We start from the raw sequence: 26,736 nt of genomic DNA, 5'->3' as shown, positions 1-26,736 counted from the left end.
TCCAAATTCAAGTACTGTAGTTTGCACAACACCAACTTCCTAAAAGAAGATATTGAAATGCACAACAACAAAAAAAGGCACAGAAATAAATGATCAAATGTTAGAACGGTTTAATCATAGTCACAATTCTGCTTCCAAAAAATGAGTCTTTTTTCTTCATCTAAACGTCTGGAAATGTACATAAGGCCACCTGAAAATGTACAAGACTTTGACAGTGTGACAAAACTCATATGTTCATATTTATATAATTGACAATATCTTACATTTCTTTTGCTTACAAGGTAGTAGCTGTTCCAAAATACAGCACTCTTCTGTACAAAAATAATTCTGTCATATCCTGTGAAGTTTCCATGGCAGCAGAGGGGACCAGAAGCAGCCTCATTTTAAGTACAGAGCATTGGTATTCCTTTAAAACTGTCACACGTCAGAAAGACAATATAAACAGGAGACGTTATAAAGCTCCGCATACAAAACGAGGCCGACCTTTCTCATAACAGATTTAAAAACAAAAACCATGTCAGATCGAGAAGCCATAAAAAGATTGTTTTAAAACAAACGCTTGATCAAATAAAACTGTATACATTATATTTGAGGGGAAAGGAGTGATGAATATACACACACACACATACATCAAAATGCACATTTAGGCTATTTTTTCCCCGAAAGTGTAAAAGACATCCATTTACAGCATCAACGTTTACAAATGTACAACTGTACAGACGAAATAAAAAAGCATCACTACCAATTTATCAAGGCCTGTCAAACACCACAACTAGACTTTTGTCAATTAAACTTACACACTGATCAACTGCACATATACTACAATTATTCCTATGAAGCAAAAGCCATTACTACTAGCGTCACAGAGGAGTTGTATAGCTTTTTAGATGGCCCCACTACTCTCCCCACCTAATTCACTTGAATATTCAGACCAGAAAAAAAATTAAAATGAGGAATAACTAAATTAAAACAGCCTCATGACGGTCCGTCTCGCATAAAACCCACCTGTTATTTTTCCTCATTTCATTCCCAATTCTACCCTCCGCTTTACATACTTGGGATGAGCCACTTCAAAAAAAATATTAAATAAAAACTCTTACCCCAAGCCCCTTAGCCAAAAAAGCAACCATTTAATATTTACTCATACACAAAGATGCTATACATTTTTGCTAAACTATTTCTACGCAAGAGATGAATATTCAGTACATAAAGATACCACTTCTAGGGCAGTGTTCATCTCAAAACTACAAGACAGATAGATGTTCCACAAAACATGATAAAGAAATCAGTCAAGTTATTAAAAACCTGTTACAGCATGCCTATGCTTACCACCCCCCCCACCACACACACACACACACACAAGCCCCGCTACGGTCATTTAATGTAAAGATTACAACCAAGTTAAACTTCCACTATACAACCCAACCTTGTGCTCTGCTTCTGAAAGAGAATAAACGTCCACGCTACCCGTGTCTGCCGTAAGCCCCCAAGCAGCCATTGAGTGATCTGCGAGGGGGACAAATAAAGAGTAAGACCGTATAGGTGGGATTTAGTGGAATCACTGCTTACAGATGCAACAGCATATGTGCACTGTTGAATACCCATGTCGCCCGGAGTCGACTAGTCAAATCAAGCAAACACTGTGACAGAGCGAGAGTAGGCCAGTCTGTTGGAAAACAGACGCAAAAAAAATGTATATTGAGGCGATCACAAGCCGGCAAGTGGATGACACTCCACTAAAAATGAACCGCAAAGCATTGTAGGTGTTCAAGTAAAGACCAGTGGATGACTAACTCATTGGCACCAGAGACATAGTAATCGTCAGTGGGACAGATGGGTTTCATAACCTATCCATACTATGCAGCGCAAGAAGTAGAAATGGATCCATCAGCTGCTTTGGGATCATTTTGTGGTAGTAGAAAGATATATATCTATCTATTTAAACTCCTGGCTTTTAATTACAACAGCTGATTGTAGTAGTAAGTCTGGGTACAAAAACAAATGGAAAATTGTTTAAAAGGATCACTCAAGTTCGGCCTTATAAAGTCACTTGCTGGTGTAATTGTAAGAATTGTACATTATCAGCAAATGCGTTTCTTTTTTTTTCTACAGAGAATTTACAAGGTAAAAAAACTAAATGTACAGGATTATATAAGAAAAACCAGTCAGTTACAGCATAAACAAATTGTGTGTGGGGGGGGGGGGGGGGGCTGTGCTTTACCCAAGAGATTGCCTGCTAAACTGTCTGCTACCCTCCATGGTGGCTACGAAGGGGACAAGCGCTGAGGGTAGCATTAGAATGGCAGGGTCAGATGTCACAGCATTTCACAGGTGACGTTTAAATCTTTTTGGTAATTCATCAGAGGGTGTCAAAGGTCAGCCCTGATGACTCAGGAGCACCTCTTTACATAACTAGAAATAAGTTGAGGGGGGCAGCTCCTACTCTGGTCTTTAGTCAGTGGACACAGAAGGCAGGACAGGCCTACATGAGGCCGTTGGTGGGCCCTCCGATGGGCCCCAGGTCAGAGCTACTCTTCATGTAGTATTTCTCTAGTTTGGCCAGGATGTGCTTGCCGTAGGTGTACTTGCGCAGGGTGGCGATGTGGGGCCGGATCTAGGGGAGCAGAGAGCAAAGATTAATTATACCATTTATGGTGGGACTGGACCAATGAGGTTTAAAAGTTGTTCTCGTTTTAATTTTAAAAAACAATGCAGTCTGCCTTCCACTTAAAAAGTCTGCCCTTGAAGTATACTAAAACATTAAAAATGATGGGACAGCAGTCTGGTCAACATTCCACATAATACAGGACTTCACACAGCACGTGATTAGGAGAGACTCCTACGGCTAACAATTAGAACAACTTCAGAGTACCCTAACCATGCTGTACCCCAAAAACACCAACCTTTGGTTGTATGACAATAAATTAACCTGGCTTAAATTATTCTGATTTAAATGAACAGGCAATAGGAGACGTGGGATGTGCTCACTAGGAACCAAAGGCAAGAAAACAGGCCAAAACGGGAAAGGGACTAACCTGAACTTCTCCAATGAGAAACTCGTTTTCGTAGCAAAATGTTTCCCGTTGTGAAACGTATTGCACTAATGAATTCACCTCAGAGACGATGGTATATGCCAACCCACCTTGTGCATGATGATTTTGCGCTGGGCGGGCTCGGCCATGTCAATCATCCGCTGCACCACGTAGTTGGCATACTGGTCCTTCATCATGGTGTACAGGGCGCTGTGGGGGCCGTCCTTCTGGCAGCACACCTCGTCAATCAGCAGGGCCCGCTCGGCACGGGATGAGTGGATCACGCACTTCTCCACCACGTTACTGAAGGAGAGACGAGAGGCTACATGGGCCGGTGTCCTGGACACAGTCAACCTAGTCCTGAACTAAAAACCAACTCACTGGAGAATCTACATTGAAAACCGCCTCTAGAAGTCTCAGAATGTGATTCGTCTCACTCAGCGGAGGCTAGTGTCACTTTAAAAATGGCCTCATTGTAATGGCTGGAATGAAATAAAGGGAAAGCACGTCTCCATGGATCTCCCTCCCACCAGCTATGAAACGGTATAGAAAATGAAGACAGCCCTATGATTAGTAATGGGAGAACGAAAGGGTTTTGCCTTACCTTGCAAATTTGTGCTGGCTCAGGAGGAGCACTTTTCCACGGACCTCTGCCACAATCTTGCTCTTATCTTCGGGTCTGCCGTGCTCCAGGACGTGCTGGATGACGTAGTTGCCGTACTGATCCTGCAGAGGGCGATGGAAACAGAAGACAGTGAGCATGTGTGGGATCACGTTTTCCATTCCCCACAAAGGAAAACAATCAATTACATAATCTTGTAACGGCATTTAGTTCACCCCCACTATGGATTCAATCATTTACAGACAGATTTTCTTTTGAAAGAAATCTACCATGACACCCCCGCAGAATAATATCAATAGCGCCACATCATTACCGCAGATTAAGGTCAAAAGACCAGAGAGAGGCTAGTGATTCGTATGGGACACAGGCCGATACAGGTCCACGAGCAAACAGCAGTATCTTTGTCCCTTCAGGGATGGCTGATAAGAGCGTTATGGTTGTGAGGGAAAACAACCCATTATACCTAAAACTGTGCAGGAAGACAGACACTGAAACTCACCTGACCAGATAATAACATCAATAGTGCCAACATTTGACCATCTTAAATGGCAATTCCTCATGAAAACAGTTAAAGGCCAAAATGTTACAACTTCAATTCATTATTTCTCAATAATGCTTTAAGATACAAATGTCAAATATAAAAGTTAACATATTTTTCAAAGTGCATGTTTTGTCCTGGTTTCTTGGGGAATCACCCATGAGTATCATGCCCCCCCCCCCCCCCCCTATTTGATTTACAAACCTCCCCCATCATTTGGCATAATTGCTCTACATGGTCTGATGGACTTTACCCCTATGTTCCAAGAACCCACAGTTGAGTTCAAAGCCTATCGGACAATCCATGTCAATGTTGGAGGGGGGGGGTCCAAATTGTGGCAAAACAAATGCTCTCGACTTAGGGAGTCTTTCTACCAAGCAGTGAGGATTAAAACATCAGAGAAGGAAGAGAGCAGGAGGGAGGGGGAAGGAGGAAGAATCAGGAGGCGCCCGTGACCTAAGAGAGGGATTATCTAAACAGAACCAGCCGAGAAGTGGGGTGCTGTGTATCCTCTACGTGACAGAACAGATTGTTTAGAAGCAAAGGAAGGAGAAAAAGGAGGCGAGCGAGGAAGAGGCGTGCTCTGTGAGTTTAGAGGAGGAAAGAGGCCTGCAAAAGAGGGATAGAGAGTTTAGTGACGGTAAAAAGGCCTTGACTGTGTTAAAGCACACTGGTTGTTGAGAGTGAAAGAGAAAGAGGGGAGGGAGGTGACACGAGGACAACGTCCGCGTGGGAGGGAGGCGAATTGCTCTGACCTTAAACAGTGCGTCGCTGGACACTGTATAATATGTTTTGGGTGTCATCTCCAATGAAACGCCTTGATATTTCTAGATGGAATAAGTGGGGGGGAGGGGGGGGGGGGTTAAATTAACATAGGTCAGAGGTAGAAATTATTGACAGCATTCATACACTTATCCTTATCTATCATTAACGTTAACTGACAGGGCTCACAGTCGTGTTCGTTATGCACCAAAGGGAAGAAAACCTACTGAAACAGGGAGGGACTGCCGGGACTTGTCCAAAGAGAAAGCAGACATTTTTGTTTTCTGTCAACCTTTCGTGCCCTAATGAACACAACCCAGGCTACACAGCAACACTAACAATGAAAACATCACAAGAACTACAATACACACACAGCTCATCACATTAACAACCACAAAGCATTACATTGTCTGTATCTGGGCGACTTGGGCCTAGTTATGAGGAGACCAGGGGCTTAACTGGCTGCACTTACCTGGCCGAGCTGCTCAGAGTGCTGGTGCAGCTCCTCCAGGATGGGCAGGGTCTGCTCCTGGGTGCAGTGCTCCAGGATCCTCTGAATCACCCTGCAGCCGTAAGGGTGGGTGGACAGCACAAACACCTGCAGGGAAGAGACAGACAGCACACCTCAACAAAATGGGTGGCAGGATCCCTCGGATCTAGATAAGTGGAAAATAAAGTAACGCTTCAGATAAATGGAATTAAGAAGAACATTGATTAAAGCGTAGAGTATGTTGTCATTAACTGGCACTCGATGTCGATATGTGAAAATGTGTTAAATAAAAATAAAAAAAAATAACACTTGAAAAGGGCCAAATGGGCCCTACATTGAATCCTAAGGAGAAAACATTTCTACTGTGTGTCTGGGTCATTTTCAATAGATTTAGATTTTTCTGAAACGGGCAGGTACTGCTATTGGAGCTGATCCAAAAAGAACAGATTTGAACACGAGCCTAGCTACACCCATAACTAGGGGTGCGTTTGTAAATTCACTCTGGCTATGTACTCCGATTTCAGAGCACTCTCGTCTGAGTGTGCCAGCGCACAGAATTACTAATGAACTTACAAATGCACAACACCCATTGAATATGGCCGTGTCAGTAAACAAAACATAATTCAATTGTTGCCAACAGAATCTCTAATTTTCTGTTACAAACCGTTTTTCCCCCATTGCGTGCCCTATTGAATGGGCTCTCACCTGGCCCTGGAAGGCGTCGATGATGAACTGCAGGGCCTGGGGCTGGACACACTCGATACACTTCTGCACCACATGGTTCCCGTTCTGATCCTTCACACACTTCAGCACGTGGCCGTCCAGTTCTCGTACAATGTCACTCTGAGGAAGGGGATAGAGGGAGAGGAGTAATCTATCAATTTTCAACCCGTCTAGGTCATTCCCATAGAAATTGAGTCATTCTATCATTCTGCTTCTACGGTACATACATTCTCTTCCTTCTAATGGCTCATTGATAACAATCTCATTTCATTTCTGTAGTCCTTAATGTCAAGGGCAATTTCAAAGACGCTTAAGGCTTTTCAAAGTGGACCGAAAAGGTCACAGGATCATATTACACAGGTTTCTATCCATCCACCATGCTTACCGGAGAGTCAACTTATCAGAAGACAGCAACTGATAACCCTAGGGCTACGTCATGGTCAAAAGTAGTGCACTAGAAAAGGGAATAGGATGCCATTTGGGATGCATCCTAGAAGCAATAAAATAAATCTAATGAGAAGTGAAGATCCCACTTACAATTACCTGCTGGTCAGAGGAGATAGACTCCAGGGCCTTCTGGATGACCCGGCAGCCGTACATCTGCAGGGCCAGGGGCAGCACGTGGCCGCGGATACGCGTGGCCAGAGCCAGCTTCTGATCCGCACTGCCAAACTGCAGAGACAAACAATACTTCAATTACGACGCAAAATGACAGCGACTTGAAAGTTTGTTCGTTTTGATTGTTTGCATTATGTAATGTCCAGTCATCTAAAACAAATGCTCTTTTCCAGATAACTACTTTAGTTGTATATACTTATTGTACGGTTAAGATAATACACGATTAATATTGAACCTTAAAATAAGCCACAATCTGCAATATCGGCGCTAGTAAAAATCTAATTATCAGACACGTACTGGTTGAAAGCACACTAACAGTTGATATGTTATGATCCAATGATATCACATGTATCCAGAGTGGCATTGAATCTAACCCGACAACTTTGACCACAGTTCCCACCTCAAAGAACTTCTGGATGACGTAGTTGCCAAACACATCAGTCATCAGCTGGTAGGCTGCTTGCAGGATCTCCCCAAACACCATCTGTCTCTCTGCTGGGGTGGCCCTCTCCAGCTTCTGCTGGATGAACCTGGACACAGAGGGAGGGGGGGGGGTTTCAACAGCATGATTGGAGGGCATAATATGCAGCAGAGGATATGTGAGTGTCTGTGTAACACTGTGTGCGTGCGGCGTGAGAAAATACATGTTCATTTTATGTGAGTGAGCTTGTGAACGTGAGAGAGACTGTGTGTGTGTGTGTGTGTGTGTGTGTGTGGTGTGAGAAAACAAGTTTATAGTCTGTGAGAGAAACTGTGCGTCTATTCGTCACCCACCTGGAGCCGTGCTGGTCCTGGGAGAACTCCACCATGTGGCCGGGCAGGTCACGCAGCTGCAGGTTGGGGAAGCGGTTGTTGCGGAAGTCCTCCAGCAGGCGGCTGCGCCCGCTGGGCATGACGTCTGAGCGGCTGTAGCGGGGACGAGACGGCGGGAACAGCTGGCTGCTGGAGCTGAACAGGCTGGAGGTGCCCCCTGCACTGCGGTACTTGGCCTCCGCGCCGGGCGCCGCCGAGATATAGCGCCCGCTGCCGTTCGTCAGGCCGCCTGGAGGTTGGGAATACCAGGAGGGAACAAAGGATGAGGCGGTGTTGCCATAGAAATAGAATTTCGACCCTCAGTACGTAGCTTGAATGGAAATTCCCCATCTGGTTACTATTTCTATGCATGTCTAGCCATCCACTTAAGAGTGGTGTTGAGTAAAGAGAAGTAGACAGATTATATGTGAGAGACAAATTACATGTGAGAGAGAGACATATCTCCATATGGTGCAAAACCATTTCATCTTTTGAAGAGTGACTGAATTACAAATGGCAAGGTGGCGACAGAACTTAATTGTGTATCGCTGCATGAAGTTTTCTATCCGTCTGCCCATCTTATGTTCATGTCTATGCTCTCCAAGGTATCTTTATTACACCTGGTCTTACCCAGGTGAAGGCTGGAGGAGGAGCCGTGAGAGGAGGGCAGAGAGGGTGGGGGTGTGAGGGGGGAGTGGCCCGGTGTTAGGCCAATGGGACTGGGCGAGGAGTAGCCCAGGCTGTTGTAGAAGGGCTGGCCAATGGGGGTGAGGCTGCTACCACCTCCACGCTTGTACAGGTCAGAGTTGGCCAGCAGGGAGTCCCGGCGAGAGACACTGCTGCTGGTGGAACTCGACACTATGGGAGAGAGAGATGAAGATGGGGAAATAAGGAGACAGGAGAGAAAAGAGGACAGCAGGGCATCCAAAGAGCGGGGTACAGAATCTTTGGAAAACGCAATTAATTGTCAAGAGTGCATGACATCACATCTTTTTGCCATATGTACAATGAACCTGAAGGTTCCTTCTCCACTAACCTGAGGAGCCGAAGCCTCCGAGCGCCGAGCCCAGGCCCAGCGAGCCGCCGGCACCGCTGAACCCTAGAGACGAGGTGGGTGGTGGAGCCTGGGAGGTGTGGGAGAATAGGGAGCTGCTCTGGGAGCTGGCCGGCACCGACCCGGAGCCGTAGAAGGAGCTGGAGGGTAGGCCCTGGTTCTGCTGCTGCTGCTGCTGGGGTTGGGACATGGAGCGGTACAGGCCGTTGGGCTGGGGGCCTGACATGTTGTTGCCCGAGCCGGACGCTGATGCCGCAGCCGCTATATAGAGAGAGGGGAGAAAGAGGGATGGAAAGGAAAAACCAGGTCAACACGGTTCAGTGTGGTGCCTATTTGGAGAGGACATGGGGTGGGTTGAGCACTATTAAAACTGCTGGATAGACCTGTCGGTATGAGCAATTAGTTCACGTCATTGTAAGATTGAGATTCGATTATAAAGCCTTGCTCAATTTTCACAAGCAAAGTACAGTAATATACTGTTCACACTATCAACGTGGCACTCATTCCACTAGCTGCTAAGCCGCCTCCAAAAACACAATTTCCCACAAACATTAGGAGAACACTGGGCCAGACAACCAGTGGTACTCACCAGCCTGCGCTGCGGCCTGTGGGTTGATGAGGAGCGGGGTTTGGACCAGGCGGACGGGCCCTCCCAGACCACCGCGGGCCCCAGGGGCCATCACCAGGGTTCCGTTCTGGTCGTAGTAAGCGGCGGGGGCCAGCATCTGGTAACCTGGGTGGGCAGGAGACAGACAAACTGAGGGGAAACACTGTGAAAACCAGCCTGGCGAGTGTGTGTGTGTGTGTGTTTAGTCTATGAAGTTGCGTGTGGTCTACGAAAGGGCTGAAGACGTGGTATCTTACTGCACCAGAATCAGAAGGAAAGGCAGTTTGAAAGAGTATGTACACAAACGTAATCCAGAGGGAATATGAGACAAGCTTTCATATCAAATTACCCCCCCACTAAAACACTACACAGACCTGTTAAGCCTATTAGAAGGGGCTAAAGGGAAACCTCAACATGCCTTGGAAGGCTTCAAGAGTGGCATAGATGCACGTAATGCTGAGAGCCAGTATAATATATTCAAATGCTACTCTTCACCTCTCACCCCTTGGGTAAACTCCAGACCTGTACGCGACTGGCTGTGTAATACTTTTCACACTACCGCGCCGACCCAAACCAAAACGCTGCCTTCTCAGATATTCTCTTTTGACATTGTCCTTTGTTCCTGCAATTATGTGGCTGCTTAACCAGGGCTGCTAAGTACAGCTTGGTTTGGCTCAGTAGTGTTCAAATCAAATTTTATTTGCGTCGAATACACATACGCCGAATACAACCTTACAGTGAAATGTTTACTTACAAGCCCTTAACCAACAATGCAATAAAGAAAAATAACAAATAAATAAAGAGCAGCAGTAAAATAACAATAGCGAGGCTTTATACCAGGGGGTACCGGTACAAAGTCAATGTCGAAGACATTTGTACATGTCGGTAAAAACCCTTGTGTGCTCAACTAACACTACTCCGTCACTGACCTGGCATACCAGCGTAGGCGAGGGCAGGGTTGGCGGCAGCAGCTGCTGCCAGGGACTCCTGCTGGCTCTGTTGGCCCTGACCAGGGGTGAGAGGGCGCTGGTTGTTCCCGGGGCGCATCACCTGGAGAGAGAGAAGATCAAGGGGTTACACCACAACTGCACTTAGAATGACTTGAGTCATCTGAGAGGGGGAAAATGTACAAGATAAATCATGGTCACTTCCAATACACCTTCGGCTATAACGCTTAACTCTTAACAGCAGCCAACTAGAGAATGAATTTAATTGGCGAAATGCCTACCTGTTGCTGTCCTGGCCCTGGTCCCTGATTGGATCCCTGCTGGTTAGCATTGTGACTGGCAGCCTGTTGCTGGAAGAGGTTGGCAGGGTACACGCCCCAAGGAACACCATAGTACTGGGGAGGAACCACTGTAGGCCCTAAGGGAAGGGAGTCCTCAGTTACTACTACCAAACCTGTGGTATGAACTGGCAATTCAATTTTATACAGGAGATGATACACTCATGTAGCAATAAAGCAGCTTTTGATGACAGTACCCACTCAGAGTGAAAGAGGTGCTATGTGTGAATACAGTTTGTGTGTGTGTGCTAACCGGAAAGTGTAGCTGCTGCGGCCAGTCCTGCAGCGGTGTAGGGGTCGGTTCCGGGGGGTCCAGTGTTGATGATGTATGGGTTTGGCACAAACGCGGGAGCAAGGCCGGCTGAAAAAAACCTCCAGTTAGCAGTGTGTCCATATCGAATAACACATCATCCGATATCAAATTGCCGTCAAAAACAACGGTTTATTTTTTATATATAATAAAAAATTTAAAGATTATAATAATACGATTTTTTTTCTTAAGAGTACGGCATTCGGTACATTTTTACGTACAAAACATTCAGACGTAATACTACACCAAGTATATTAATGAATAAATCCACAGTACATTACTGTATATAGTAATCAAAACTACAATCATAATTTAGGGGGTTCTTGTATTGTTGCTGGGCAGCAGCCAGGGTAGAACATATAGAACTTACCAAGATGTTGTTGCTGGGCAGCAGCCAGGGCATACTGTTGCTGCTGGGCCGCAGTGAGCTGCTGGACAGTCAGATGGTTGGACCTCTGGAACAACTGGACAACAAACGGAACAAGTTAGACACATTAATACCCAAGCTTCCACTACTCTCAGGGACAGGGATGCAAACTGGTAAGGACCCAAAAAGGTGACAAACTACTTGCACAGAAACATGCAAAAGTTTGCCTATATTCAGAGAATTGATCAATCTCAATATTCCTAATAAACAAAAAATATTGTCCTGGGGTGGGGGGGGTTGGACTCTTTGGTCTGGGTTTAAAGTTAGAGTGTGTAACTTTTTGGGCGAGTCGACACATAGAAAGTGAGTTATAGATCTGCATACTCATTAAAAGCAAGTCCAAGAAGCACTAGATATGTTCCATGTGCGCCATTTCTATTCTTCCCGTTCTTAAGTTTGAGTCTTTTACTTTGTTATGTACACCAGCTTCAAACATCTGAAAATACAACATTTTTGGTTATTGGAAACATATTTCACAGAGGTTTATATGGTACAATGATTCTCTACACTTTAAATTTCTTGTTTTGTAACAAATTGAAATTGGGCGAATTATAATTTTCACAACCAGGAGAGATTAAGATATTGCCAAATTCCGTTTGGTTTCCAGGTTTTGGATTTTCCCTGTTTTTTTCACGTTCTCCTTTAATTCACCATAGCAGCACCCACCTGTAGCACGCGCTCCAGCAGGTATATTTCACTATGGCCTATTTATTGCCTACCTCCCTTATCTTACCTAATTTGCACACACTGCCTTTTCTCTATTGTGTTATTGACTGTGTTTGTTTATTCCATGTGTAACTCTGTGTTGTTGTGTCGCACTGGTTTGCTTCATCTTGGCCAAGCCGCAGTTGTAAATGAGAACTTGTTCTCAACTAGCCTACCTGGTTATATAAAATAAATTAAAATTAAAATTGCACACCAGGAAGAGAGCTGTGTTTGGCTGGCAGTGTTTCTGCAGCGGTTCTTGTACCGGTGTTTGCAAATCGATTGACACAAATCCTTATGATATCATTCTGTAAGGTAGACCTACTTTGCAGTCAACATTTAATTGGAAAGTTTTTTGGGGAAAGCCACTAGATTATGCAGACATTAAAGTCATGCTAACTGGCTACACAACAGAGAGGTGCACAGAAACAGGCAGTACTTCTTCAGAAAGTTGCAGGAAATAAGAATCACTGATGCATTATGTTTGTCGGGTTCACCTAGGGGTCATGAAAAGGGTTGCACCAAAATGTTTGATATAGATATATATATATATATATATATATATATATATATATATATATATATATATATAGTTAATCTGTAGTCAAGTACCCTATAAATGTAAGGAGGGAGGGGTCTTATAACCCCTCCCCTTCTATTAATAAAGCATAATAAATTATTCTAATACATCACACACACACACACACACACACACACACACATAGTTTTAGAATTGTTCCACAGTTGTTTGCTGAGACAGAACTCTGCAGGGGAGATAAGAGACTACTCAGACATTCCACAATAAATCAACTTTGGGGAGGGGACATTTATTGCCTAGCTTTTAGATAAACACTGAAACTCTATGTTTGTATAGCTATGGATGCAGGGTTTTGGTTTCAGGAGTAAAAAGGTAATGACGTAGTCAGTGACATCCCTAAGGCGGGACTTCAGTTTAATAAAACAACTTGATACCTTTTGTTTGATGCAAAACTGATGCAGTATTTTGATGTCCGGATGAAAGACGTGCCCGTAGTAAACTGCCTGCTACTCAGGCTCAGAAGGTAGGATATGCATATTATTAGTAGATTTGGATAGAAAACACTCTGAAGTTTCTAAAACTGTTTGAATGATGTCTGTGAGTATAACAGAACTTATATGGCAGGCAAAAACCTGAGAAAAATCCAACCAGAAGTGTGGAAATATGAGGTTTGTAGTTTCAAGTGATTGCCTATACAGTATACTGTGACTTAGGGTTCATTTTGCACTTCCTAATGCTTCCACTAGATGTCAACAGTCTTTAGAATGTTGTGTCATGCTTCTACTGTGAATAGGGAGAGAATAAGAGCTCCTGGAGTCAGATAACAGAGAATGACATGAGCTCAGTGGCGCGCACTCACGTGAGAGTTAGCTGTGTTCCTTTTCTTTTTTGAAGACAAAGGAATCGTCCGGTTGGAATATTATGGAAGAGTTATGATAAAAACATCCTAAAGATTGATTCTATACATCGTTTGACATGTTTCTACGAACTGTAATACAACTTTGACTATTCGTCTGAACTAACTGCGCGAGCACAGTGGATTTGGATAACTCGACTGATCGCGCGAACAAAAAGGAGGTATTTGGACATAAAGGTTGGACTTTATCGAAACAAATGAACATTTATTGTGGAACTGAGATTCCTGGGAGTGCATTCCGAAGAAGATCATCAAAGGTAAGTGAATATTTATAATGTAATTTCTGAGTTTTGTTGACTCCACAAAATGGCGGGTTTGGTTTTGTGACAGTGCCGTACTCAGATTATTTCAAAATGTGCTTTCGCTGTTAAGCTTTTTTTAAAAATGTTTTATCTGACACAGCGGTTACATTAAGGAGAAGTGTATCTATAATTCTTTGAATAAGAGTTGAATATTTTATCAACGTTTATGATGAGTATTTCTGTAAATTGATGTGCTCATTCACCGGAAGTTTTGGGAGGCAAAACATTTCTGAACATTACACGCCAATGTAAAATGGGGTTTTTGGATATAAATATGAACTTTATCAAAACATACATGTATTGTGTAACATGAAGTCCTACGAGTGCCATCTGATGAAGATCATCAAAGCTTAGTGATTAATTTTAGCTGTATTTCTGGTTTTTGTGATGCCTCTCCTTGCTTGGAAAATGGCTGTGTGGTTTTTCTTGTCTCGGCGCTGTCCTAACATAATCTAATGTTATGCTTTCGCCGTAAAGCCTTTTTGAAATCGGACAATGTGGTTGGATTAACGAGAAGTGTATCTTTAAAATGGGATATAATAGTTGTATGTTTGAGAAATTTGAATTATGAGATTGTTGTTGTTTTGAATTTGGCGCCCTGCTATTTCACTGGCTGTTGAATAGCGTGTCCCGCTAATTTCACCAATGATTGACAACGACGAAGAAACGAACCCCAACATGTTCATGAATTGTGAGAAACTACTGCAACATAACTTCTTTCCTAATAAGTTCAACACATTTAACTTTCTGTGCTCAGTCAATGATTGATAGGACACAGACCCCAAAAACATTGTTCCTTCAGATCTCCAGGTCTATTGGAGATCAAAATGGCTCATACCACCAAAAAGTGACAGGTTTACATCAATCTACGCACCAGAGAGAAATGTAGTCCCTTGTTACTACTTCCTAGTTCAACCCACCTGCTGCTGGGAGTTGTAGTCAAACAGGCCGACGGGGGTGCCGGAGGAGTCTACCTGGATCTGGTTGCCGGCGTATTCGAACTGGAGTGACTCCACACCCTGCTGCTGCTCCATGTTGCCCATGTTCTGGGCCTCCTGGCTCTGGAAGTCCTCCTGCTGCTGGGGCTTGCTCTGGGGCTGCATGGTCTGGTGCTGGAGGTGGTGTTGGTGCTGCTGATGCTGGTGCTGGACCATCATCTCCAGCCCGGCCTGGCTGGGGCCCATCCTCTCCACCGCCTCGGTGGGGGAGGCCTGGCGACTTCCTGGGTTGGGGCTGGGGCGACAGGAGAAGTACATGTGACGATATGGTCTTTGAGGCTTTGTTCACAACTATCTCCCTGCAAAGTCTCAGACAGACTGCCTTAAAAATCGGTTGCTCTTTGAAGCCAAAGGATTAAAATGTCTTATCTGCATAATTCAAATAACTAAATCCCATTGGTAAATAAAATATATATATGTCAATGATTATTTCATGGCCCCCCATTCACCCCCCAACAACCACTAAAAATGGCCCATACTTGAAGTCTTTGCAGTCTCTGTCCATGCCATTGAGCAGGCCTCTCCCATTGGCCTTGGCCGCGTCACTCTCCTCTCCCACTTTCATTTCTGGGCTCTTGTCCTCTTCAAACGGGGACGTCTGGTCTTGCGCGTTACCTTTCTCCCTCCCGTCCGGGTCAGCGTCCCCACCGCCCTACAAAAGCAAAAATAAATCAAACATTCAGAAGGCTTGTTCCTCCAAACAAACGCAACGCTCCATCGGAGAACAAGAGGCTAGACCCTAAGCAATAAGACAATTTGATGTTGCATTTCTGGAATAACTCTAGACCTGACAATTTTTGTATCACTACTAAAGCCGTTGTAGATCTTCTGTTGGTTCTGAGTGGATTGGCGTAAAGGGCAGAGAGCGAAAGAAACTTTGGCAGAAAGACTTACGTAGCCACCGTTCCTGTAGCGGCCATCCATCTTGTCCCCGGGAGAGGAACTCAGGACGTACTCCACCATGCTCACGCCCAGGCCTCCGCCCTCGGAGCGAGGGGACAGCACGGAGTTGGCGTCGCCGTTCCCATGGAAACCCTGTCCAGGTCGTCGCTGCACCATGATTGGTTGGGACACCGAGTGATCTGCTCATCAGAGGAAAAGAATAGACACCCAGGAAGGTGAGACATGGAGATTGTGCTGGGTCAATGCAGAGACAACCTTTTTCAAAGGAGAAGGAGTTTCAGCAGATTTTTTAAAAAGCTATTTGCATGGTCTTCATGGTACCAGTTCAACTATGTATTAACTGCAGTATTTTAACTCCACACACTAAAATGTTACGCTATGTATTTATGCATAGAAGGAAACTTTGATTTTGGGTTGAATTGGCCATTTTGTTAAAAGCAACATTAATTCTGTGCAAATATAATTTTATAAAATAAGTAACTTAAGCGTAACTAAACGTAATCCCCAAAAGTAATTCATCATGAGAGGGCCATAAACAATAACTAAACTCAGCAACAAAAAAAAGAAACGTGCCTTTTTCAGGACCCTGTCTTTCAAAGATAATTCATAAAAATCCAAATAACTTCACAGATCTTCATTGTAAAGGGTTTAAACACTGTTTCCATGTTTGTTCAATGAACCATAAACAATTATTGAACATGCACCTTTGGAACGGTCATTAAGACACCAACAGCTTACAGACGGTAGGCAATCAAGGTCACAGTTATGAAATCTTAGGACACTAAAGAGGCCTTTCTACTGACTCTGAAAAACACCAAAAGAAAGATGCCCAGGGTCCCTGCTCATCTGCGTGAACGTGCCTTAGGCATGCTGCAAGGAGGTATGAGGACTGCAGATGTGGCCAGGGCAATAAATTGCAAAGTCCATACTGTGAGACGCCTAAGACAGCGCTACAGAGAGACAGGACAAACAGCGGATTGTTCTCGCAGTGGCAGACCACGTGTAACACCTGCACAGGATCGGTATGGCCGAACATCACACCTGCGGGACAGGTACAGGATGGCAACAACAACTGCCTGAGTTACCCCAGGAATGTACAATCCCTCCATCAGTGATCAGACTGTCCGCAATAGGCTGACAGAGGCTGGACTGAGGGCTCGTAGGGCAGGTCCTCACCAGACATCACCGGCAACAACGTCGCCTATGGGGACAAAGCCACCATCGCTGGACCAGACAGGACTGGCAAAAAGTGCTCTTCGCTGGCCATGGCAGAACACTGCCATTCCTGTCTTGCAGGAAATCACGCACAGAACGAGCAGTATGGCTGGTGGCATTGTCATGCTGGAGGGTCATGTCAGGATGAGCCTGCAGGAAGGGTATCACATGAGGGAGGAGGGTGTCTTCCCTGTAACACACAGCGTTGTCATTGCAGGCAATCTCAACAAGCGCAGTCCGATGATGCTGTGACACACTGCCCCAGACCATGACGGACCCTCCACCTCCAAATCGATCCCGCTCCAGAATACAGGCCTCGGTGTAACGCTCATTCCTTCGACGATAAACGCGAATCCAACAATCACCCCTGGTGAGACAAAACCACAACTTGTCAGAGAAGAGCACTTTTTGCCAGTCCTGTCTGGTCCAGCGACGGTGGGTTTGTGCGCATAGGCGACGTTGTTGCCGGATCTCATCACATCTTGTACCTGTTGGATTGGAGGGTGAGGGCTAGGGCCATTCCCCCCAGAAATGTCCGGGAACTTGCAGGTGCCTTGGTGGAAGAGTGGGGTAACATCTCACAGCAAGAACTGGCAAATCTGGTGCAAGAACTGGCAAATCTGGTGCAGTTCATGAGGAGGAGATGCACTGCAGTAGTTAATGCAGCTGGTGGCCACACCAGATACTGACCTGTTACTTTTGATTTTGACCCCCCCCCTTTGTTCAGGGACACATTATTCCATTTCTGTTAGTCACGTCTGTGGAACTTGTTCAGTTTATGTCTCAGTTGTTGAATCTTGTTATGTTCATACAAATATTTACACATGTTAAGTTTGCTGGAAATAAACACAGTTGACAGTGAGAGGACATTTCTTTTTTTGCTGAGTTAAGTAATGCTGCATACTTAAAGAAAATAAAAAGGTTAAAATCTCACCTTTCTGGTAAAAATAGTTAGACATTGCTGAGGTGTAGTCACTTTTGAGGACACAAGCTCAAGTACACAGTAAAAATATGAAATATTTTATATTATGCATTTCCTATTCCATAACTATGAATAAAGTTTGAAATGACTAGTATTCTATTTAAATATAAAATGCAACATGTAAACAGTCAGTCCCGAGTTTCATGACAAAAAGCTGCACATATTTGCTTACGTCCCTGTTAGTGAGCATTTCTCCTTTGCCAAGACAATCCATCCACCCACCTGACAGGTGTGGCATATCAACATATCAAGCTGATTAAACAGCATGATCATTACACAGGTGCACCATGTGCTGGGGAATTGTGTCACACAACACAATGCCACAGTCTCTAGCTTTGAGGGAGCGTGCAATTGGCATGCTGATTACAGGAATGTCCACCAGAGCTGTTGCCAGATAATGTAATGTTAATTTCTCTACCATAAGCCGTTTTAGAGAATTTGGCAGTAGGTCCAACCGGCCTCTCAACCGCAGACCACGTATGACCACGCCAGCCCAGGACCTCCACATCCGGCTTATTCACCTGCAGGATCGTCTGAGACCAGTCCCCCGGACAGCTGATGAAACTATGGGTTTGCACAACTGAAGAATATTAGGGAAGCTCATCTGCATGCTTGTCGTCCTCACCATCTTGCTCACCTTTGATTGCCACAATGGGGAAGTGTGCTCTTTACGGATGAAACCAGATTTCAACTGTACTGGGCAGATGCTTCCTACAGGAATGTCTACCAGAGCTGTTGCCAGAGAATTGAATGTTAATTTCTCTAATATAAGCCACCTCCAACTTAGTTTTAGAGAATTTGGAAGTACATCCAACAGGTCTCATAACCACAGACCACCTGTATGGTGTCGTGTGGGCAAGTGGTTTACTGATGTCAACGTTGTGAACTGAGTGCCCCATGGTGGCGGTGGGACTATGGTATGGGCAGGCATAAACTAAGGACAACGAACACAATTGCATTTTATCGATGACAATTTGAATGCAGAGATACTGTGACGAAATCATGACGCCCATTGTCGCGCCATTCATCCGCCGCCATCACCTCATGTTTCAACATGACAATGAACTCCCCCAAGTTGCAAGGATCTGTAAACAATTCCTGGAAGTTGAAAATGTCCCAGTTCTTCCATGGCCTGCATACTCACCAGACATGTCACCCATTAAGAATGCTTGGGATGCTCTGGATTGACGTGTTCCTACAACATCCAGTAATTTCGCACTGCCATTTAAGAGAAGTGGGACAACAATCCACAGCCTGATAAACTCTATGCAAAGGAGTTGTGTCGCACTGCATGAGGCAAATGGTGGTCACACCAGATACTGACCGCTTCTGATCCATGCCCATATATTTTAAGGTATGTGACTAACGGATGCATTGTCTGTATTCCCCAGTCATGTGAAATCCATAGATTAGGGCCTAATGAATTAATTTCAATTGACTGATTTCCTTATATGAACTGTAACTTAGTAAAATCCTTAATTTTTGCATGTTGCGTTTATATTTTTGTTCAGTGTAGGATCATCAAATAATAAAGTGACCAACTATAAGATTTCACCTTCCTTATAACTGTAAACTTCATATTTGTATGTTTAATGTTAGATTTTTTTTGCATGTTTTCTAAGGGTCTTTTGATCAAAACGTCGCTGTGCAAGTCTCGCAGAGCTGTATCTTGGCTACCTGAACTTGTTAGGAACTAGCCTTTCATCTCATATTAATCTTATCAGTCTAAAAAAAAAAGCGTAGTTTGTTTGTCAATCTATGAATTTTGAGATTAATGGCTATAAATCGATCTCAATGTGCTACAGTGATGAAGCCACGCTCTCCTGCTGTGCTATGATGTAAGGATTGCAGGCATGTGCTTTGCCAGTGGTTGTGGCATAGGGTTCAGCCAGGAGTTGGACAGTCGGAAGAGCGAAAGAAATGGTAGGAGGGCCATCCCAGCTTCAAGTGGTTTCAGATTTCACATCCTACTTCACACCGGCTCAAATATACTACGGTGTCCATAGGAACCAGCCAATTGGATCTAGTGTCCACAGAAATGTCAGTCGGAACCAGTACCAGAACCATGCAGGTCACCTAAACAGACATTACATCCAAGAAGTTAAAGCTGAAATGTCACTTATTCACATAGATATGCATGTTATAGATTTGTCATTCTCATTGAAAGCAGGACTAAGAAGCGGTAGATCTGGTCAATGTTCGCCATTTCTATGCTTCCGTTCTTAAGTTTTGTTTTTGAGTCTTTTTCGCTTACGGTTTTGTACACCAGCTTCAAAAAACATATTTTACAGAAGTTTAGATGGAATAATGATGCTCTACACCAGGAATAATGAACTAGATTCAGCCGCAGCCCAATTTTTTTTCTTGAGCAGATGGTCAGAACATAATTACAAATAATTTATAGACTGCAAATTGACCAAAAGAAGCACAGATATATATGATTAAAACAATCTCAACCATGCTTACATTTGTATATGATTATGTCGTATCTCTTTATTATGCATGGGGAATACTTGGGAACAGATTTCTTGATTTAAAAATCACTTGGAGCTGATTTCCTGGTGTTTTTTTACAGTATTTTATGTCCAACAATAAATTCCACACACACTATATATCTATATAGAGATTTTTGTTTGTGCTCAGAAAACCTGGGGGAGGGGGGGATAAATCCATCCGGCGACAGTTGGGGAACCCTGCTCTACACTACAGTACACTGTTTTGTCACATAAAAACTGAAATTATGATAACTATTAGAATTTTAGCAGCCAGGAAATGGCAGAGCGATTTCTGCATAGTGCCTCTAAGAATGTATGCATATGGGAGAGCCAAGGGGTTGATAAAAATAAAATCGGTTGTCAAAAAACCCTGAGGGTAATACAGACAGACAAACCAGCAGAGGCATAGAAAACCACTCACGAGAAGATCCCCAAGCATTCTCCCTCCATTCCTCTCCAAGGAGCATCCCTTTCCTTCCATCCTTGGACAAGTCATCCGAATCCCACAGTTTTTTTGCTGGCAGGAGCTGTAAAGAGAAGGCAAAATGGCTACTTGGACATTCTCAACATTCTGTGTCACCGTGGGAAACTTCAATGGAAGATGTAGCACAGAATCTATCCTAGTTTTAAAAGGGAGGAAACTTGAGATGTGGTGGACCGCAACCTACCTCACCCATGCCCCTGGACTCCAAAGCAAGGGCTTGAAAACCATAGTTCATCTCATCCACAGTTCGAACCTGATAAAAATAATAATTTGGCTTCAGTCAGTTAGAGCATATACACATTTCAACCTGGCAAAAATGGTATCCTCATTCATGTAAGCAAGTTCTGGACATCATATTGAAATTGGAGGAACACAACTTGATGCAAACTCCAGCCACACTTGCGAGGTTGTCCTAAACAAAAAAGACATGAGTCTAAATAAATGACCATGTTCACTAAAAAGTAATAAAAATCCTACTACTGTATGGGTTGTTGAAGCATAGGATGAGTTACAAATCTGAATTCTATCCTTAGATAGAGATCACTGACAGACCACCCGTCCCTCTTTACACACACACACACACACACACACACACACACACACACACACTTAAGTCAGTTGTTGTCAACAGGCTGGGTGTTTACTGGGAATGGAACATACCCTTAAAACTTCCATGTGCAACTTTGAAAATTAGTTTAACAAGCCATTAGAATGAACCACTAGGATATTTGACAGGCTAATGCTTTCTACAATGGATATTTGTTGAAAGTGATTTCTATGAAACAAAAGCAAGTGTAGCTTTCTAAAGAGTGGGAAATCTTTGGCTGGTGCAATTTATGTCATGCTCTGGACTGAAACGGCAAGGGTCTCTGTTGTTGTAAAGTAGTTTCTAGAAAGTATAAGATCTGCTTCTTTCAAATATTTTACCATTATCAAACAAGTAGTTTGGCTCTGGCAAAATCATTGTACCTGGTCAACGTGGTTGCCGTCTCCAGTGGGCCAACGGTGCTTGCTGGAGGTGCAACCTCCCAGCTGCTCCCCAGGCTGCCTCTGGAAGAAGTAGCCCACTGTGGCATCATCCTGAGAGCGCCCACTTAATGGAGGCTGTGGGGTGCCTGGGATGGGGTTGGGTCCCTGCAGACGGTGTGGCCCTCCGGGACCCTGACCTGCAACCCCTATGGCGGCCAGGGATCCACCTCCGTGAACTCTGACGCCCCCGGCTTCAGGAGCACCGTTTGTGTGCAGCATCCCGCCTCGTGTCTCCTGCCAGGCCACGTCATTCATACCTAGGATGCTGCATGGAACGCTCATTCCACGGGGAAACCTTTGGAGGGGAAAATAATGGTGGGCGGTGTTGCAATCTACTGCAAAGATAGCCTGCAGAGTTCTGTATTACTATCCAAGTCTGTACCCAAACAATTTGAGCTTCTACTTCTAAAAATTCACCTTTCCAGAAACAAGTCTCTCACTGTTGCCACTTGCTATAGACCTCCCTCTGCCCCCAGCTGTGCCCTCGATACCATATGCGAATTGATTGCCCCCCCATCCATCTTCTGAGCTCGTGCTACTAGGTGACCTAAACTGGGACATGCTTAACACCCCGGCCATCCTACAATCTAAGCTTGATGCCCTCAATCTCACACAAATTATCAATGAACCTACCAGGTACAACCCCAAATCCGTAAACACGGGAACCCTCATAGATGTCATCCTAACTAACTCGCCCTCCAAATACACCTCTGCTGTTTTCAATCAAGATCTCAGCGATCACTGCCTCATTGCCTGCATCCGTAATGGTTCTGCAACCAAACGACCACCCCTCATCACTGTCAAACGCTCCCTAAAACACTTCTGCGAGCAGGCCTTTCTAATCGACCTGGCCGGGGTATCCTGGAATGACATTGACCTCATCCCGTCAGTAGATGATGCCTGGCTATTCTTTAAAAGTGCCTTCCTCACCATCTTAAATAAGCATGCCCCACTCAAAAAATGTAGAACTAGGAATAGATATAGTCCTTGGTTCACTCCAGACCTGTCTGCCCTTGACCAGAACAAAAACATCCTGTGGCGTTCTGCATTAGCATCGAATAGCCCCCGTGATATGCAACTTTTCAGAGAAGTTAGGAACAAATATACACAGGCAGTTAGAAAAGCTAAGGCTAGCTTTTTCAAACAGAAATTTGCATCATGTACTACTAACTCAAAAAAGTTCTGGGACACTGAAAAGTCCATGGAGAATAAGAGCACCTCCTCCCAGCTGCCCACTGCTCTGAGGCTAGGAAACACTGTTACCACCGATAAATCCACTATAATTGAGAATTTCAATAAGCATTTCTCTACGGCTGGCCATGCTTTCCACCTGGCTACCCCTACAACGGTCAACTGCCCGGCACCCTCCACAGCAACCCTCCAAAGCCCCCACCATTTCTCCTTCACCCAAATCCAGATAGCCGATGTTCTGAAAGAGCCGCAAAGTCTGGACCCATACAAATCAGCTGGGCTAGACAATCTGTCAATTGTTGCAACCCCTATTACTAGCCTGTTCAACCTCTTTCGTATCGTCTGAGATTCCCAAAGATTGGAAAGCTGCCGCGGTCATTCCCCTCTTCAAAGAGGGTGACAATCTAGACCCAAACTGCTACAGACCTATATCTATTCTACCCCGTCTTTCTAAGGTCTTCGAAAGCCAAGTTAACAAACAGATTACCGACCATTTCGAATCCCACCGTACCTTCTCCGCTATGCAATCTGGTTTCAGAGCTGGTCATGGGTGCACCTCAGCCACGCTCAAGGTCCTAAACGACATAACCGCCATCGATAAGAGAGATTACTGTGCAGCCGTATTCATCGACCTGGCCAAGGCTTTCGACTCTGTCAATCACGACATTCTTATTGGCAGACTCGACAGCCTTGGTTTCTCAAATGATTGCCTCGCCTGGTTTACCAACTACTTCTCTGATAGAGTTCAGTGTGTCAAATCAGAGGGCCTGTTGTCCGGACCTCTGGCAGTCTATGGGTGTGCCACAGAGTTCAATTCTCGGGTCGACTCTCTTCTCCGTATACATCAATGATGTTGCTCTTGCTGCTGGTGATTCTCTGACCAACCTCTATGCAGAGGACACCATTCTGTATACTTCTGGCCCCTCTTTGGACACTGTGTTAACTAACCTCCAGACGAGCTTAAATGCCATACAACTCTCCTTCCATGGCCTCCAACTGCTCTTAAACGCAAGTAAAACTAAATGCATGCTATTCAATCGATCACTGCCCGCACCTGCTCGCCTGTCCAGTTCAGTTCCGTTCAGCACTCTGACTTAGAATACGTGGACAACTACAAATACCTTGGTGTCTGGTTAGACTGTAAACTCTCCTTCCAGACTCACATTATGCATCTCCAATCCAAAATGAAATCTAGAATCGGTTTCCTATATTGCAACAAAGCATCCTTCACTCATGCTGCCAAACATACCCTCGTATAACTGACTATCCTACCGATCCTTGACTTCGGTGATGTCATCTATAAAATAGCCTCCAACGCTCTACTCAACAAACTGGATGCAATTTATCACAGTGCCATCCGTTTTGTCACCAAAGTCCCATACACTACCCACCATTGCGACCTGTACGCTGTCGTTGGTTGGCCCTCGCTTCATACTCGTCCCCAAACCCACCGGCTACAGGTTATCTACAAGTCTCTGCTAGGTAAAGCCCCGCCTTATCTCAGCTCACTGGTCACCATAGCAGCACCCACTCGTAGCACGCGCTCCAGCAGGTATATCTCAGTGGTCACCCCCAAAGCCAATTCCTCCTTTGGTCGTCTTTCCTTCCAGTTCTCTGCTGCCAAAGACTGGAACGAACTGCAAAAATCTCTGATGCTGGAGACTCGCATCTCCCTCACTAGCTTTAAGCACCAGCTGTGAGAGCATCTCACAGATCACTGCACCCGTACATAGCCCATCTATCTACCTCATCCCCATACTGTATTTATTTATTTAGCTTGCTCCTTTGCACCCCAGTATCTCTACTTGCACATTCATCTTCTGCACATCTACCATGCCAGTGTTTAATTGCTATATTGTAATTACTTCGCCACCATGGCCTATTTATTGCCTTAACTTACCTCATTTGCACTCACTGTATATAGACTTTTTGTTTTCTTTTGTTCTACTGTATGTTTTGTTTATTCCATGTGTAACTCTGTGTTGTTGTATGCGTCTAATTGCTATGCTTTATCTTGGCCAGGTCGCAGTTGCAAATGAGAACTTGTTCTCAACTTGCCTACCTGGTTAAATAAAGGTGAAATAAATAAAAACAAATAACAGAACATGTGTGAGTAGCGTTGCTTTACATTGGATATGGATAGCACTTATCAAACATCGTGTATATACATTAGCCTGAGGTTTCTGATATCGAATGTATTTGTATTTATTAGGGATCCTCCCTGCATGCTTATTGAACCAACCACACACCTATATATACACAGTGTTTCTTTGGTCCCTAACAGAGAGAGTTTCCTTGCTTTGTTTCATAAGTTACAATAACATTTGTAAATTGAAAGGTCTGTAGAACTTCAGCATAAAGCACTAGCAGCTAGTGTCAATATAAGGTAACATAATATTATCTGGGGACGTTACCTGCCCTTTCTTTGACTTGGCTACCTAGCTTGCTAGTTAACTTAAGTAGCTAGCTATTACATTAATAAACTTGAGCTCGTTGCTAGCTAGCTAACATAACCTAATAAATATTCAGTGTCTGAAAGTCCGTGTAATACGCAATTTGGCCTTCTTAGCCAAACTAGGTAAGATCAATCGCTAACATGGCCAAATTTAACTAGCTAGCTATAGACTGTGGAAACCAATCTCTTGATAATAATCAAAACAATGTTAGGTAACGGTAGATGGATAACGTTAACTAGCTCTCCATCTAGCCTAGCTAAATTAGCTAACTTGCTAAATAACTTGTTAGCTTAGCCAATCGAACAATGAATGTCTGCCCACCGAGTGCTCAACTCTTCGGTGTCGGGTGTGTGTTTCGAAATATTACAGGGAGCATGTAGCTAGCTAGCTAACGTACTGTTCGTTGGATTAGTTTGACTAGTTAAAAAAACTTGTCTGAATGATGTTAGTTATCATGCGAAATGTATACATTAGCCAACTAACGTTTCCTGGCAATTTAACATAGAGATAGTTAACGAGTTCTCTGTTCAGGACAACGGGCTAATTCACTGGAAAAACAACCGTTCGTGAACTACGTTAGCTAGCTATCATTAGCGGTTAGCTACCTGACGTTAGTTAGTTAGCTAGCTATACTGACAGAAGCCAAGTTAGCTAGCGTTAACAGTTCACTTGCAAATCCAGCGTTAATGTTGAATTTGTTAAATGTACTAACTTCACTAGCTAGCCAAATAACTAGATTTGTTGATGCTACTATGGCTAGCTAGGCAGATTAAGGAAGGCCTCTTACCTTTTCAGTTTGATAATAAAAATAAATAAATACCCAAAAAATTACTAGCTAGCTATTGTAGTTAAATAAGTGCATACAATAAAAGCATAGCTCTCCGTTGTTCACACGCCGCTGATCAGTTGTAATCAAACGTTTTTAACCGAGCGAACCATACAAATGCCGTCTGGTGAGCTGCATTAACAAAACACCATTGCTGCTGGGTAACTACACACTCACTAACAACATGGCCCCCCTCCAAGTTCCAGAGGGGCCTTACCCGCTAAACAAAAGGGGGAAATACTCAACGACCACGGCAATAATCCACGTTTAAAATAGTGAGAATACGTACAACATCGCATTATAGACATTTAGAAGATACTCACGCGCTGTCTTTTCGGTAGAAGAGCGATGCTTGTACAAAATGTCAGGGGTATAAATGTATATTGTTTTGTATCCGTGGAGATCGGTGTTTTAATGATTTGGGATTGAATATGCA

At 44.1% G+C, this 26,736-nt stretch overlaps 1 protein-coding gene across 10 annotated transcripts; it reads right to left on the bottom strand.

The window, feature by feature from the left end:
• Positions 1-93: 93 nt before the first annotated feature.
• Positions 94-26,736, bottom strand: LOC106571179 (pumilio homolog 2). Of its 10 annotated transcripts, none has more exons than XM_014143944.3 (23): positions 26,624-26,736; positions 21,768-22,122; positions 20,983-21,051; positions 20,736-20,841; positions 15,614-15,801; positions 15,199-15,371; positions 14,642-14,954; positions 11,204-11,297; positions 10,777-10,884; positions 10,467-10,603; positions 10,168-10,288; positions 9,221-9,364; positions 8,614-8,892; positions 8,208-8,435; positions 7,560-7,827; positions 7,186-7,315; positions 6,705-6,839; positions 6,150-6,287; positions 5,427-5,552; positions 4,948-5,019; positions 3,637-3,758; positions 3,143-3,335; positions 94-2,614 (listed from the first exon to the last, which is right to left on the bottom strand). In XM_014143944.3, the coding sequence occupies exons 2-23, from the start codon at positions 22,107-22,109 to the stop codon at positions 2,483-2,485; spliced, it is 3,618 nt and encodes a 1,205-aa protein (XP_013999419.1). In that variant the 5' UTR covers positions 22,110-22,122; positions 26,624-26,736; the 3' UTR covers positions 94-2,482. The 10 variants fall into 10 exon arrangements, with proteins under 10 accessions (XP_013999419.1, XP_013999418.1, XP_013999420.1 ...); XM_014143943.3 differs by lacking the exon at positions 26,624-26,736 and adding an exon at positions 26,262-26,500; XM_014143945.3 differs by lacking the exon at positions 26,624-26,736 and adding an exon at positions 26,339-26,499 and having other exon boundaries at positions 14,696-14,954.

Source organism: Salmo salar, chromosome 15 (genome assembly GCF_965601325.2).
Source record: "Salmo salar chromosome 15, fSalSal1, whole genome shotgun sequence".
Lineage (NCBI taxonomy): Eukaryota > Metazoa > Chordata > Actinopteri > Salmoniformes > Salmonidae > Salmo > Salmo salar.
The sequence above is the reverse complement of the archived record's forward strand: the minus strand, read 5'-3'. Positions and strand labels throughout refer to the sequence as shown.

What these genes read in the sequence shown, in the direction of transcription:
- LOC106571179 (XM_014143940.3), bottom strand. An exon ending in GCTACAGGAACGGTGGCTAC is followed by an intron (nt 15,372 to 15,613) that starts GTAAGTCTTTCT and finishes TTGCTTTTGTAG; the next exon opens with GGCGGTGGGGACGCTGACCC. An exon ending in TCGACGCCTTCCAGGGCCAG is followed by an intron (nt 5,553 to 6,149) that starts GTGAGAGCCCAT and finishes TCTTCCCTGCAG; the next exon opens with GTGTTTGTGCTGTCCACCCA.